Raw genomic sequence first — 17,345 nt, 5'->3', positions numbered from 1 at the left:
GTTCGCAACATCGGACAAGGCGAAGACCGCCACAGAATGTATAAGAGGCTTAAACTTGGCGGCACTCAGGCATACGACCGTTCAAGTGACTAGACTGCCGTGGTAGCGATTACTACTAGAAATAGGGCATCATCTGCTGTACAACGCCTGGATTGACAGAGGCCTTGTAATTATTGTACACAGAAATAGTAATTAAGACTAGAATTAAATTGTAGATATGTCAATACTGACAATGGGCTGACTAAGACTGACAAATGAGAGAGCCGACCTCTTGTCAGAGGGCGCCCCAAATGGACAGGACAGCAACTTTCACAAAGAAGAAAATATCTGGTCATGAGCCCCAGCTGGTGCTCGACACCAAGACAGACAGACTGACTGACCGTCAGTTGCAACATTACTTTGACTTTGACTTGAGCAATCTTCAGTGACCACATCAGCCAGTCAGCCATCGCACTTAGTCCAGAACGATCAGTCTTCGGAGTCATCGGCTCTTCACTGCATCAGGGATGGCTGCCTTGGATCTCCGGCGGTCATGCCCAACACACTGGGCAACTGGTTCAGCTGCCGCCACTCCAGCAACCAGTCATCTTCCAGCAACCACGCTCTGCGACTAGGCAACTTCTGGCAACTGCTGCACTGCAGCCAGACAACTAACTCAGCTGCTGCAACATTAGCCAATACACCGTAGCCAACATCTATTTCTACTGGCGCACGCAGCCCTACATCACCGGCCAGAGAGACCAGATGAACGGCTCTAAAACTATCTACCATGGTGGAACAAACGGCCTTTTTCAGGGCCCGCAAACTTTCCGAAGTGGTTGTCTATTGAAACATCGACAAATCCCACATGTGTCATATACTAAAACTTACATTGTTCAACAAAATTACACACTTTTATTCACTTCTTTCTTTATGGAATGCTCCTGTTGTGTAATCAAACTAATCAATTATCATGTTCTGTCTAACACAACGGGTTAGACGGAACATGATAATTGATTAGTTTCATCCACTTGTTGCACAACAAAGAATTTACTGAACCTAGGACATTAGCCATAGCGAGCTTCATGAAAATGTTCACAACAAACTTTCCTGCTAAACTGTGAGTCAGAGATAAAGTAAAATATGAACAAACATATTGAAATGCATACATTTCAGGAAAATATATCAGAATTCTTACATTTAGAACAGGATGATTAAGAAATTGATACATGTACATTCTACTATGTAGCACCTAGAAGGAGATAAAACTGGAAAAGGAGAAGTGTTTATTATTACAAACGCTGAGATGGAACACTATGACACAATGTACCTAAAGATATTAAAAAATTCTGTATAAAAATCATTACATATTTTATACTGATGGAAATGCATGCAAATCTTTATTATATTATGTCTCTGAGAGCATCATTGCTTGGATACATCTACTAAACGTGAAATTGATTTAGGCTGTTCATCTTAATTGCCTTATCAAAAGACATACAAAAATATCTTTGGCAGTCTTGCTGATAAATTTTATTGAAAACTTCTAAATCATTTTCCTGTTGTAGTTTTACAAACGTGTGACAGCAAAAAATGTTTGCACAAACATGTTTTCATATTTGCATTAAATTGACTTGCACTTTGAACATACACATATATCAGTATTAAAAGGAACACTTTAATACCTTCAGTTTGAGTAATAAATATGAATTATCAATTATTTCACCATCTGTGTAACTCACACAGAGGAAGGATGCAGAGATATTTGGACTAAGGTAATGTAAGTTGCTTCATCACATAATTCATTCACACATCAACGAGACACCACAAATGTCTTCATCCAATAAGTATTTTAAATTAAGCATAACGTGAAGAGCTATTCAAAATGCTGGTTTCTAAGTGTTCTTGTCATCTGGGTTTCTGACACAGCCTTTGCCCGCACACTGTGAATGTTATACAGATGATTACGGAGACTGCTTCTGTTCTTAGATAGCTTACTGCAGTATGGACAGCTAAATGGGCCACGATCTTCCCCATGGGCATCCCGCATATGTACGGTCAAGTTACGATTGTTCACAAACTCACGATTACACTGGAGGCAAGGAAATTTTCGTGCCATGCCTGTGGAAGAAAGAGCATTGTGTTAGTTTCATGAAAGCTTTACCTTTTAATATAAAAGTACAATTTAATACACCACCAAGCTAAAAGTGTGCTGTACTGTACAATGAAGGAATGGCTAAATTATGCATAGAGATACTGGGTTTTTGGACTTTGTCCATCATCCGGATTCTAAATAACTTGGAAAAAACACAACGTTTTGGAAACTGGATCTGTTTCTGTCCTCAGGTGATGGAAGACACCTACTCTGTTGGGTCCCTTAGAAAGAGCTAGCCTCAATCACTGGACAACCAACACTAAGGTTATAAACACCTGAGACCAGGCTAAGTCCATTAGAGCTAACAAGAAAAATATACACTACAAATTGTTCCAAGTGGTCAAAGAAATTCTGTAATCTCTCTGGACCACGAGGCCTCAATAGTTTAAGGTATACCATCTGCTTCACTATGGAAACTGAGTCAGACAATGCAATTTCCTTTCTGGATGTTCTGGTCATCAGGAAAGAGACGGCACTAGTCACACAAGTCTACAGGAAACCCACCCACACTGGCCGGTATCTCAACTTCAAATCTAACCATCTGCCACATGTAAAAAGAGAACAGATTAAAAGTCTTCACGACAGAGCCTCCACCATATGCCAAGATCGACAAAATTTGGTCAAAGAAATTAACAACCTGAGACACGATCTTCAGTTGAATGGTTATCCCCAAAGTTTCTTTGACTTGGTCATTAATTCCAAGGGCAGTAGTCATCCGAAGAAAGAGGAAAAGTCTCTGTGCTCTGTATATATTCCATATGTGAAGGGTGTTTCTGAAAAGTTTAAATGGATAGGGAATCGATACAACATTAAGACCATCTTCAGAACAAAACACACTCTTAGGAACTCTCTCATGAAAACCAGACTGAAAAGAGATCCACAACAGATGGCACAGTGCATCTATAGCATTCCATGTGAATGTGGCAGAAGCTACATTGGCGAAACAGCCAGACCTCTGGCTGTGCGGCTCCGTGAACATAGGCATAACCTCAAAGGTCTTCTAGAAAAATCAAAATTAGCTCAACATGCCTATGAAGAGGGGCATAGGGTAGGCTGGGATGAAGCTAGGATTTTGGATATTGAAAGTCACAACAGGTATAGAAAATACAAAGAAGTGGCCTACATGGCATGCTCGGTCAACCCAGTTTGGACTTTTCTCCCATCTGGATCCCCATTATCAGCAATGAAGTCACCAATTCTCAGAGAAGATCTGTATGATATGATATATACTTTATTGATTTCCATTAGGTTCTAAATTAGATAGGCGCGATTTACTCCATTGATGATGCTAGTAGTAGACACTATTAGTTTTCACTAGTTCTCCTTTGTATTCCATGTTTTGGGGTTGTTGGACATGGTTATTAGTTTGGTTTCGTGGCATAAATTTCTACCTCTCTATTTATCCTTGTTCCATGCATGTGCATACTTGGAACAATTTTCAGTGATTATTTTTCGTGTTAGCTCTCATGGACTTAGTCTGGTCTCAGGTATTTATAGCTTTAGTGTTTTGTAATGTCTGTTGTTTAGTGATTAAGGGTATCTTTATAAGGGAATCAACAGAGTAGGTGTCCTTTCTCATTTCAAGATGGAAACATATCCTGTTTCCAAAACGTTGTGTTTTTTCTGAGTTATTTAGAATCCACATGATGGACAAACTCCAAAAATCCAGTATCTCTGTGTGTTATACACCACTGTCAGAACCCTATAGTATCTACTATCTAAATTATGACTTGCAAAAAAAAAATTAATAGTGATAGTTAGGTGCTATCACTTTTACTTTCTCACACAGTTTACAAAAAGTAGTATAATATCACCATACACATATACTTGTAAGAACTGAAATTTTCTGGGTCTGTAGATAATCTACTTACTATTAAGAAAAGGTATCTATCAACTTTTCATACTTATAACTGCACCACAAAACATAAAATTAGCATTATTAGTAACTGTGCAAGTATTATTATGGTACTAAAGATTCAATGGTCAGTTTCTTGGGTCTGAAATTATCTGTACATTTTGTTTCTGGGGGTGGTCATTCACAAAAACAATTTTATAAAATTAAAGTAAATTCAAATGATAATTGCTGCACAAATAAACTGCTAGAACAACAAAAGACTAAATTTGTTAACTACAAAATTTTCTTGTGAGACTCTCTGGCATTTGTCTTATTTTCATATAATTCCATGTGACCCCCAGGTAAAGTAATGACAATCACAGGGATGTTCAATAAAGCAGTGTATTTGTGTCTGGACTAGAGATATTAAAACCTCATTTTATCTTACGAGTAAAAAAAGGCAGAAATTAAGTATTCCACTTTGGACAGAATATACAGCATTCAAATTTCTTATCTGTGATTTCAAATTATGAATAATAACCATGTTCATCATCATGTGCCATGTAAATTCATTATTATTTTAAGCATGAGTTAGAATGTAAATTCACATTCTTCTGGGAATTTCTTAAAAAGATAAAATATAATTAAATATATATGAAATACAAATGTATCACTTACTTAGTTCCACAACTTTGGTTTAAAATAGTTTTTAATTACAAGCAGGGCTTGAAAACTATGGCTGCCAATTCACCTGGCATGAGTTGATTTTGCAAACTAGTAACCAGAAATACAGAATATTAATTTACAATAATGGGTCATAAATTTCATCTTTTTGTATGATGTGAGACTGTCTCAGAAAGACATATTATAACTTTATTTTAAGCATGTTTATAAAATTTACTTCACTAAGTTCAGTGACAACAAAAGGTCACTCTAATATTTCACAATATCAGGAAAGAAAATATACAGTGTTTTTACAGACCATTCCACTATTACCTACTGTCTCAATTTTGTGCTTTCAGGTCTTTTCTTGTTACTCATATTTTTTGTATATAAAATCCTGTTTCATAGATGTTCATTGACAAGCTCAGCCATTCAGCTTGTAGCCTGCTTACTTTTGAACCAGAAGCTGGAGGCGATATGTCCTTACAATATGTCAGACCCGCGCTGAACAATATGAGATTACAACCCAGAAGGCTGTACTCTACATGAAACGAAGATATTAGGCAACATAGTGAGTAGGAGCACTACTAGTAAAATTGATAAAATGAATGGTATGTGGGAATATGTAACTCATTTTACTCTTTTGACAAATTTGTTGAGCATGCAAGAGGCTCAAAAGTTAAGAGTTAATAAATGGTCTGTGTGCTTGTATTATACTGTGACATGTTGCGTTATACGCCCAATACGTGACAATACGTTGTTGAGACTTGCTTGTTGTAAGTGTGGTTGTATGTATGATGTCTGTGTTTGTTATTAATTTTAACATGTTATAATGAAACTGTATTGATGATATGGCTTGCCAGTGTGTGTGTCGAATGGCAAGGTGTGAATTTGACAGTGGTTTTTCCATGGCCTATGCGTGTTGTCTTGACAACTTGTGCTGTCTGCGTGAGGCCTGATTATATATTTTATTGGACCAAGAACGTATGATGTGTAGTCATCATGAATTTGTAATGTGTGACATGTTTTATATCCAGCCCCAAGGGGAGATGATTGGATCCATGAAGTGAAAATGCAGTGGAACCTTGCTTAACGAGCGTAATTCATTCCAGAATCTTACTTGTAATGTAAAACACTCGTAAAGCGAAACAATTTTTCCCATATAAATTAATGTAAAATACGATAATGTGTTCCATGCCAAAAAAATACTCAACAAATTTTATGTATAACGTTTATTCAAAGAAAATTATATATACATATAAACAATTAGTTTATTATTTATGATACATATCTAATTCTTTTTTACTAGAAAGCTGTCTAGAGACATTTGTTTTTGCCGATGCTTCAAAATTTGGTGAAAATACGACACAGCATTATCATTAAATAAATATGTAGCACGCATAGCCACTGCCTTATTAGGGTGATGCTTCTCACTGTATGATGCAAANATGTGGAAGTGATATTTCCAAAACTCTCTGAGAGTGAGATTGTTCCCTTCAGTCACCTCAAAACAACGCTCAAAGAGTGTTTTAGCGTACAGCTTCTTAAAGTTAGAAATAACCTGCTGGTCCATAGGCTGGAGTAACATAGTGGTGTTGGGAGGCAGAAACTGGATCTTGATGAATTTAAATTCTTCAAGGAGGTCATCTTGTAGGTCTGGAGGATGGGCAGGAGCGTTGTCCATAACAAGCAAGACATGGAGTGGCAGATTCATCTCAAGCAAATATTTTTTCCCAGAAGGATCAAACACTTCATTGATCCAACCAGGAAAAAGGTCACGTGTCACCCAAGCCTTGTTGTTGGACCTCCACATCACATTTAGCCTGCTCTTCTGGACTTTACACTTCTTGAAGGCTCGTGGAGTTTCTGAATGGTAAACAAGCAGCAGTTTACTTTTCAAATTGCCGCTTGCATTGGCACAAAATAGCAGCATGAGACAGTCTTTCATTGGCTTATGGCCGGGCAATGTATTATCCTCTGCTGTTATATAGGTTCGCTTCGGCATCTTTTTCCAGAAGAGACCCGTCTTGTCACAATTAAAAACCTGTTGCAGCAGGTAACCCTCAGAATTTACGAGCTTCTTGAAGTCGCCTTTGTGTCGGAGCTTGCTGCTTCAACGCTGTGGATGCCGGATCTTCTCTTAAACTTCTCAAACCATCCGTGGCTTCCCTTAAATGCTTCTTCTTCGACCGTTGATGATCCTGGTGTCTTCTTAACGAGGTCGGCGAAAATCACTTTTGCCTTCTCACAAATTATGTTCTCGTTAATAGTGTCACCTTGCAATTGCTTTTTGTTTATCCATATGAGGAGCAACCTTTCAACATCATTGAGAATACGTAACCGTTGCGCAGATATTCTTGTCACTCCCTTTGAAGCATCTGTCTCCTTAATCTTGTCCTTGTTCTTGAGGATAGTGCAAATCGTTGATGTAGACCGACTGTATGTGTGTGCTAGATCAGCCACGCTCACACCTCGTTCTTGCTTTTCAATGATTTTACGTTTCATTTCTATGGTCATTTTTATTCTCTTATGGCTGTCTTTTTGTGGATTTTTCTTCGGGGACATTTTTGAAAGGGTTATTAAACTTTGTACAAAAAAAAAATCACAAATAATATGTCTGAACACAAGTTGGGAAAAATGTGTGATCACAAGCGACACTAAGATGCTAGCGGAACGAGTGCTAAACACAGACTGATGTAGCAAGCGGACAATCTGGGACTTCCCCTTTGTCACTCGTTATGTGAAACGTCGCTTGTTAAGCAAGTCATTTTTTTACAATTTATTTTGCTCATTATGCAAATTACTCGTTATGAGAGGTGCTCGTTAAGTGTGGTTTCACTGTAAATGTAAATATGAACATTCATTGATGACAAAGGGATTCCTCTGAGACATCGAAAATGATGATGGCAAATAAATAACCACAGCAGACACACTGAAGGAAGATATATTAAAGAGATTATGAAAGGAGAGAGGACATAGTTACAAAATGTGGGCTTATGGAAGAAGAGAAAAGAATGGGAGGGATTGCCAAAACCTGCCCTAGTGGAAATGTCAATGGAGGATGATGATGATGGGAGGGATCTTCATTCTACTAACACTGTTAAACACTAACATTCTTCACAGCAGAAGTGATCAGCACTTCTGAGCAAGTTATCTTGTTCAAGGCAAGGAAAGAGCTAAGTAAAGTCAAGAGCAAGCTCTACAAATCATGACAGCTGATAGCAGATTTAATGATTAAAGAAGAACTGATATATTTCAATAAAATTATTTTATACAATTAAGATACATCATTGTCTAAGTGAGAAACTACTCTCCAGATATAAAAATAATCCAATACTAGTTTGATTGTATAGGGATTTGTCAGGAAGTTAAGTTGACAAGGGATACACCTTGAAGTGATTCACCAAATCTTTGGTAAGGTTATTGTGTCGTGGTATGAGGTGGCGACTCACAGAAAGACTCCCCCCCTAATAGGAATCCTGGCTGTGCAGCCTGCAGTAACTTCACTGATTAATCTTTCATGGTTTATCAATTTGAAGCAATGATGAACAGATTTTATGAAATCAGATCTATATAAGTTAAATGTATGATAATTATACATGCCAAATAAAGAATAATCATTTACAATGATGAGGATTCAAGGTTCTCATAGCAGTGATTATGAAGAGTTCTATCTTCTGGGATATAATGCCATGTAGTATGGAGAAAGTCAACATCTTCAGGGTGACATGTTCCATGGTTGGCTTTTACAGGACTACACCATATTTCATCCAAGAAAATATAACTCTTTACTTACAGTCATAATCACCATACTTGTTACAAAGTCTATGTGAATAAGAATCATATATATTTCATTGTGGCATTATACAGTATTAATTTTGTATGCCTTCTTCATAAAAAAGTGCATAAATGAAAATACATGCTGTCTACCAGCATGTTCCATCCCTGAAACTACATGATGGATTTCTATGATTAGAGTTGAGGGGGGTGCACATTAAAAATTGTTGAATGTACTACTTCCTTCTTCAGCATTAAAAAGTAAGCCAAGAAAGTGGACAAGCAGAGTGAGCATGCATGGGAAAAGTGGTATGGATACAGGCCAGGGTAGGAGCCTTAAGTGAACCAAAGGAACAATGAGAAGAGTAAAAGAATGGAGGCCCAAAGATGAGCCGTTCTTTTTACTGAGTATAGCGATGGCAGAGGACAGAAGAAATAGTGGCATGACTGACCAATGGGAGGTATACATAAACTTGGGCTGTACCAGTAGCACTTTCTCCATGTGTAGCTCACTCAGCTTGTTATTTGCTTATTTCCTTGATTGACTTACACCTCAACCCTGAAAATTAGCGACAGTACGATTTTCCAAAATGTCGGTAAAGTTTCATAAGATCTCTCTGTGGTTACCACTGTGAAAACCTCATATCTATAACTTTTGTTTCAATCATCCAACATAATGTATACTAACAAAATACAAGGAAAAGAATTCTGACTCCATTCTGTGTGATTAGCTTCATAACGGTCAGTTTACATCTGTCATAATATACCTGTACTGGTCATAAATTAAAAACTACTATGAATACATTCAGAAAAACATGTGTATTCCACTGGAGACCAATTTTCTATTACCAATGACCTATGTGAAGGAAAGGATGGAGTGGTTAAGTGTAAAAAATTAATAATATGAACTAGAATTTATTCAAGAAATGCATTCCTGGGGTTCAGTCTTTGCCTGGAGTTTGGATATCCTGACAAGTTTTCCTCAGTTTCTCCTGGAAAAATTATAATAGTACATACAAATATGTCATTGTTATATCCTGTCCAATTCATTATTCAGTCAACAAAATTTAGTCACTGCAGTTAAAAAAGATATCATTAATTAAATCAGGACCCTGTTCTCCTCTTCCTGTACCATAATTTCCAGAACCGGAGCACTAACCTTGGTCTTCCAAAAAATTAAACACACCCAGTAACCACTTCATACACAATTACCTCAGTATCTATTAACAGACACACACCCATATACACATTTGCACAGATAGAACAACACACACATTCACACATGAAGAAAGGAATTTTCTGTTTCATTCCCATCACCATGTAACAGATGTTTAATGAGCTAATTTAAAATGTACAATCGTTTATAATAAATCAATATTTAGTTTTGATTAGCTCTGAGTTACTATTCTGTACTAAACATGAACACGATGCAAACAGCAATTTTTTCTTTCTATAATTCACATATTGAGTCACTGGCATTACTCTATGCATTACACAATGCAATATTTTAGGAAGTTAAAATACAAAAGAACTTAAAGTGTTATGGCTTTGATTTACATTCCTTTCACTTTGGGTTCAAATATCAATTTAAAAATATATGACACAACAGCTGCTTCTCCTAAATGATGATCATGTGCCCCCCCCCCCAAATTAATTAAACAAATAACTTATCCTTCAAACACCTTCAGAAACCGCTATTCAAAGCATACATTTATATGAGAGATATTAATTACTAATCATGTCTTAAATATGGACTTACATGCACTAAATAATTCAATTTACAGCCACACTGTAATTTGGGAGGGCATTCAACAAGTTGTAGGTATGGTCCAATGTCTAATATTTTATATTGTGGAAATAAGATCTTTTAGGAAGGAACATAAAAAATCTGTATCAGCTCATACCAGACCTAAAACAAATCAGGGGACAGTTTTAAATAAGTAAAAAGAATGAAAAAGAGAAATGAACCAGGAAACATTATTAACTAAATTACACCATTTAACTTATTATTTTTAAACATAAACCTTCTTTGGGATTGTCTCTATAGGATTCCATTAATGCATGCAAATCTGCAAAGATATGATTAACATGAAACAGAATGACACTCAATTTCACATGTTCTGTGTTCTGGAGATGAGACAGACTGGTGTACAAACAAGAGTGATTAAACTTCTGTTTCCTTGGTCATTCCCCTGTGAGAAAATGTCAAGAGGATAAGATGGCTGCCTGACATCACCAACCACTGCAAGCGACTCACAAGTGTCACTTTACTTAGTATCAGTTACACCTATGAATAACATTCTTGAAATAGTTGCTGTACAGTTTCACATGAGTTCTGTGAACATATGACTTAACTTGCATCAGAAGTAAATGAAAACTGTAACCAATTTGGCATTAATAAACAAGAATGACTTTGAAAAGCCCTTGTATTACCCCTCACATATGACCTGTTAAAACTCTTCTTGACATTCTTACCCTTTCTGGCAGTTTAAATAGCATTCTACGGCCATTCACTGGTCCTTTTAAAACAGAGGGTTTTGTAAAGGGATTGCTATATAGAAAACCTGACAGTGCATGTACTTCATCAATTTCTTACGACTATGAACAGGAATATGTTATGTCTTTGTTCATCAAACTCTCACCTGCTCAGAACGCAACATTTATAATTCCAACATCTGTTCTGTGAATATTACTCATACACTGTATTGGTAAAAATTGTAAATTCCCACTTATTGAGACATTACTATATTATCTGTTGAAATTTTGGAACATAATTGTTTCTTTGTGTTGCAATGTCATAACACTTCACCAAGTTCAAGTATTCTATGGTAAGCACACTTTCTGATGTCTGGTCAAGGTCTATTCAGCGAATGACATAATTTGGAGAAAATGTAACATAAAAAGAAATGGAAAACAAAATTCTTGTTCTTGAACCATCATTTTATCAGCCGGAAATATTTCAGATTAACTAAAGAATAACAGAAATATACCAGCTCTGTCTTGTTACATCCAAACAGAAATGTGAAGTCAATGTGGATTTTATGGACACTTCTTGCTAGAGAAAAGGTTTGTCAGACGATGCTAATATCACACTCGCAAATTCTGTCAAATGAACTGCCTTTCATTCTCATGATAATTAAGGTTGAGTATTTGAATACGCCACTAGATTTAATTGCCAATATAAAAAAATATATACAAATTTAAAAATATTTTATAAAAGCTTGAAGTAGAGATACATAAGCAAGTAGCTATGAAACTTGTACACTGTCAGTTCAAAGTCAACTTACTATCTGTATGAACAGACACAGGAACAATATAAGGCTGAGATATCAATTGTGTACCAAAAAAAGTATACATACATACATATACATTTGCGTTTAAAAATATTCATAAATGTGCCACTGGCACTGAACATAAAACATGTCAACAAGCAAACAAAACATTGGACACTTATACATTCACAAATAACATCACTAGCATATATAATCCATACTTGTCAAAAACACATACAATAGTTAAAAGGCAATTCAAATTGCAGCAAGTATATATAAGCACAGCCAAGGACATAGCGTTTAGTGAAGTGTGCACTGTCAGACGCCTCTTTTTCTTAGCTGTAGGTCTTGACAGAAAAGCAAGAATTCCTTAACGGTATAAGAAGGGTTTTGAAGCAATACATCCTTTAGTTTCCCAATAAACTGTTTTTTATTATGTACTAACTCAATTAAAAAATCAGACAAACTATTAAAAACTTTTACACTCATGCAATAGACCCCTTTTTGCCTCTTTGTTAGATGTGATTGAGGAACATGTAGGTTTCTAACTTGTCTTCTTCATTTACCATGAATTGTATGATTAAACGTATAAAGCCCCAAATTGTTTATCATTAGTATCATTAAAGATAAAATATATTGAGAGGCCAATGTCAGAATTTTTAATTTTTTAAAAACTGTTCTATATGATTCTCTGGGTTTCATTCCCATTATTATCCTGATGGCCTTCTTTTGTAAAAGAAAAATCTTCTTAGCCTCCAACGAGTTTCCCCAAAATACTATCCCATATTTCATAATTGAATGAAAGTATGCGTGGTAAATCATCCTTAGTGTTTCAATATTGCTATACAATTTCATGTTTCTTATTGCAAAGCATGCCTTGCCCAATCTAGACAGCATCGATTCAATCTGTGACTTCCAATTCAGGGTCTTATCAATTTCAATACCCCAAGAATTTAACGTGGGTTTCCTCATGCAATATCTCATCATTAAACTTTAAATGTATAGACATATTATCTCAATTAATTGTATCAAATTTTAACACTTTAGTTTTATTCAGATTTAGTATCTGTCAATAAATTAACAAAATGTCCATGTAACTTTCTAGTAACTACTCTGAGATTTTACATGTTTATTTTATGCCTCAACAAATATTTAACATTTTAAGGCAGAAATTTTCTATGAGTATTTTTATCCCATAACCACCATTAAATATAATTTCCAGGATAAGGAGCAGAATCTTGCAGCATCTAACAGTCACTCAGCTAGTCAAGAAATTCCTCAAATTTTATGTAACCCAAGGTTCATTATGATGTTCACAACAGCACAGTACTTGAGCCTTCTTGAGCCAGATGAATTCAGTCTACAACCTGACATCCTGTTTCTTTATGTTACAGTCTTACATCATGCTCCTACTCATGCCAAGGAACTGATTTTGGAATAGTGTACACAGGGTAATTTTAAGCCTACTTTCTGTATTTCATAGGCTTTAAATAAAACTGTATTCAGATGATGTAATGATACAAACATATTTCAGAATTAAACAAATTAAGAAATAGATAAATGTGTAAAGATATCACTGTGCCTAGGCATAATGCCATGATGATGTATGAAGCGTGGAGATAAAGGCCACACTTTCTCAGTGTTGGCAATAGGCAAAGGTCGATGAGATTACTTTTACTCTCACCCAGTAGCCATGAAGGACACAGTTTTGGTTCTGATTCGATTCAATATTTCTCTGTTTCACATTAATACACCTGCTGCTAGAACAGTAGGTATGTCCATCAAGGGCCATGCTCATCAGAAGAAATGTATACTGCTAGTAGATGTGTGTCAGTGATTAAAGAAATTGAGGAAGATATCTGGAATGGACAAGAGTGACCATGGCAGTGTGGCTAATTTCACTGGTATCTGACATCAGAGTAAACATGTCAATTTTGAAATGTGTCAATATCCACATTTACACTTTATATTCCCTTGTGACTTTTCATAACCAAGATAAATTTCACACTGAAGAGGATTATAATGTTTTCTTTCTGATGCAGAAAGTGTGTCCTCAAGGTTGCAGAACAAGAGGGTCCACATCAGTCTTTCCAGAGGACTCTTTTTTTCGATGTTGCTGGTACATGTGTACACGAAGACAGCTCCTATTCTTCACTTGTTTGCCACACTGTGGACATGCAAATGGTCCTCGTTCATCACTATGTACATCCCGGATATGGATGTTGAGATTTGATTTGTTGACAAAATCCCGTGAACACAGTGGGCACTTGACACTGAGATGAGCTGTGGCAATCCATGCACAACTCTCAGGTGAGCCTGTGGCACACAGAAAGTGATGGATCAGATGTATGAGTGGTCATACTAAAACACATAATTCTCATTACAGTTCATACAGAAAGGGAAGTAAACAATGAGATCAGTGATGCAAGCATAGTACAAGAAGCTTAACTAAAACTCATACAGATTACTTAGCAGTAAATAGGGCAGAATAAAATCTGAAACTGGGACACTAGGCAAGATTTTAAAACAGAAACAGTACAATAAAAGTTGAAATTAACAAAACAGTAGTACGGAAACATATTACATATGGATTACAACAATTCTGCTGTGATCTTAAGAAATAACTATAGAAAATAAAATAGTCTTTAGAGACACCAAAGACAAGCTGAAGAGACTAAGAAAAGATACATAAATCAGAGTAGGAAAAAGATGGACACAGACACAAGAGGCATTCTTGTTGGAGGATAGAAGGCTTTGTTATAAGACAACCCACCCTGGTATAAATGTCAATCAGTGGCAATGATTAAATAAGACATTCTTTGCTAAATAACTAACTTGATGATACAGAGTCTTCCTTGGAGAGGTGAAAGTAGTGCAGCTTGTGGAGAAATTTCCTTCTTTAATGAAACCTGAAGGTTCACTACAATATTGACAAGAACTCTCCAATTGATCTTATTCTGTGACAGTTCAATCCAGTCTGCACCCTATTTCTCTAACATCCACACTAATACCAATATATTCTCATCAGTGTCTGGATCTCCCAATGAGATTTCTCAACCAAAATTTTATATTAATTTCTCATTTTCAATATATATGGTATACGTTCCTACTCATCTCATTTTCATTGATTTTATCATCCTAATGATATTACAGGAAGGGTACAAATTGCAAAACTCCTCCTTACATAATTACACAATGTACAAGTTCATTTCTGTCTACTGACTGGATCATTTCATACATATGAAGATGTAACAAGTGTAAAGTTAACTGAATCATTTTCAGAATAAGTTATGTAAATGTGTGACTGCATATATATGTCACTCTTTCCACACAAATACAACTGAGATGTTCTAGATACAGATGCACTGTAGGCATTTATTACAACTTGGTTACCACAGTTAATGCAAACTACCACTTCAGACAAATCCACTGCAGTTTTACTGGATTCTCTAAAGATATATATCTTACACACGATGAAACTGAAGCCCTATGCAGTCCAGACATCAACACCAAACAGAGGTCAATAAAATCGTTTCCAAGGTGACAGAACAGTTAATAAGAACCTCATGCCATGCCACTTTCTGGTAATTTGCTAATGACATCCATGCAAAGAAGAGTCATATTCCATGATAGCACACAGTTCAGTAAAATTGTTGGCTAACCTACACTGTTTGGTTTAAGGGTGATAAGCCAAGTCTTCTATTCCCTGGTATTAAGAAAGTTCTGTGTGTTATATCAAAATCAATAAAAATTCAGGTTTATCATCAAGAATTTTGTGGAGGTGTCAAGAAATCCATAAAATCTGGTTCTGCATGTACCACTTCTGAGCTGCATGGTCAACTGTATTATTGTACTCAAAAACAAAACTGAGTCAACCAGTTGCTTAGGTGTTTCAGACAATTAAGATAGAAGGGATGGGACATGGGTGTGGAACATGTTAAACTACTATTCTGGTTGGTGTATAGGAGCTAAAGTAAAATACTCATTAAACACTTTGTAAAGTTTTATTTCATTTACATTTCTATATACAATGCAGTATTGGTATTTAGCCAAACAACTAAGTGAATTACATTATGGTGTGGTAAGAAAATTTCTTGCTTTTAAAGGACATGAAGATTGATTACTATGTTCACAAAAGCCTGATATTGGATATGCTGGACATTTTTCATCTTACACTCCATATAATTCAAAACACATTGCTAAGGCTGATTTTTGGTGAGATATATCTACTTTTGTGGTACAGACCTTTACTACAGCACTCAACAGTTACTCAGCTAATCCACAAAACCCTGTATTATTATGAGACACTAGGGCTTAGGGGAGACTACTGTCCACATAAATATCAATGTGTTCACAAGAGCCTGAAGATGATTTCTGATCCCACCAAATGAAAGAACAATGCAATCCCAATAAAACGTGAATGTTAGACAAGTGCATGGTTTCTGTAAGACTACTGTGGTTTCAAACACTGAATGAAATCGTCAGATTTGAGGTTCTCATAGCACTGGCTATGAAGAGTTTTCTATCTTCTTGGACATGACACCCTGCAGTCCAGTGAAAGTCAATCCAAATTTAAGAGGAACATATCACCTCTTTCTTCAGGGCCGAGGAATAATATGCCAAACACGCTCTGCTTTTTGCTTTCTTCATGCTGGTTTCTTGCTTGGCTCACACTTTGACACTGAAGAAGGAAGCAATATATTCCTTCAGAATGTTGATTTTCACTGGACTATATGGTATATCTCATAAAAGAGAACTCTTCAGCAAATAAAATTATTTAAAATCTTATTTCTGTTTCACACCAAATTAGAACTAAAGTTTATTCTGATCAATGTAAATGTCACAAATGTTTTAAAAAATATCCCAATTAGAAATACTTTACATTTCAACAATTTGTAAGCATTTGTAAACAGTATGTACGTAGTTATAAAATTTTAAGTAGATCTCAATTATTATACTGTGTGCTTACTACAAAATCTGTGCTCTAAAATGGTTAAATTTATGTAAATATTAAGGTAAAAATTTTAAAAATAAAATGATACACATATAAAATTAATAACTACACAACATGTCTTAAATGAGGGAAAAGTAAAGGCACACATAAGTTTTAAAAAGATCCTTCAAAGTCAACTGATTTGTATTAAACTGCTTGTGATTTTAATACAGAAGTGGTATACTACTATTGGAAGAAATGAAATGGTTCTGGCTCCATTAAGCCATGGTACAAAGAAACACTTTCATGATTGTGTTCAGGGTTCTTCTCAGCCAGTATGCACACTGGCAAACAACTTGTCAAAAGTTGCACATTTTATGGTGCATTGTACATTTTGACCTTCAGGCTGAAACTAAAAGTAAAAGTATTGGTAAACATGTTTTTTAGAAAATATTGGCTGATTATGTTACCATGTAGCTTTTTTCCCAGTAAATTATACATTAGGATCACATTTTTTTTTTCATATACAGGGTGTCCCAGGAGGAATGGACCAAACTTCGGGAGGGTGTTCCTTATGTTAAAGTATGCCGATATAACCCAAAACACCTATGTCCAAAGTTGAATGGTTACGGAGATAATGGCCAGAGAAGTGTCAAACTTTGACCGGTGTTACACACTTGTTGATTACAAAATACATATTAAAACTGGCAGGAATATGTGGATTCTGTAATG

The 17,345-nt window shown here is 35.8% G+C and overlaps 1 protein-coding gene across 6 annotated transcripts in view; it reads right to left on the bottom strand.

Moving 5' to 3' along the window:
• The window catches only part of LOC111874402 (broad-complex core protein), a 174,916-nt gene that overhangs the window by 30,757 nt on the left and 126,814 nt on the right, over positions 1-17,345 (bottom strand). The window contains exon 7 of one of the 6 annotated variants that reach the window (XM_023869882.2): positions 1,978-2,100. The exons of 4 other annotated variants lie outside the window; for them this stretch is intronic. In XM_023869882.2, the coding sequence (XP_023725650.1) occupies positions 1,978-2,100 (123 nt within the window). Of the gene's footprint in view, positions 1-1,977; positions 2,101-11,858; positions 13,997-17,345 lie in introns of those variants that run through there. One more of the 6 variants, XM_023869889.2, reaches the window with a different exon arrangement.

The sequence above is a fragment of the Cryptotermes secundus genome, unplaced genomic scaffold, assembly GCF_002891405.2.
Source record: "Cryptotermes secundus unplaced genomic scaffold, Csec_1.0 scaffold251, whole genome shotgun sequence".
NCBI lineage: Eukaryota > Metazoa > Arthropoda > Insecta > Blattodea > Kalotermitidae > Cryptotermes > Cryptotermes secundus.
The sequence above is the reverse complement of the archived record's forward strand: the minus strand, read 5'-3'. Positions and strand labels throughout refer to the sequence as shown.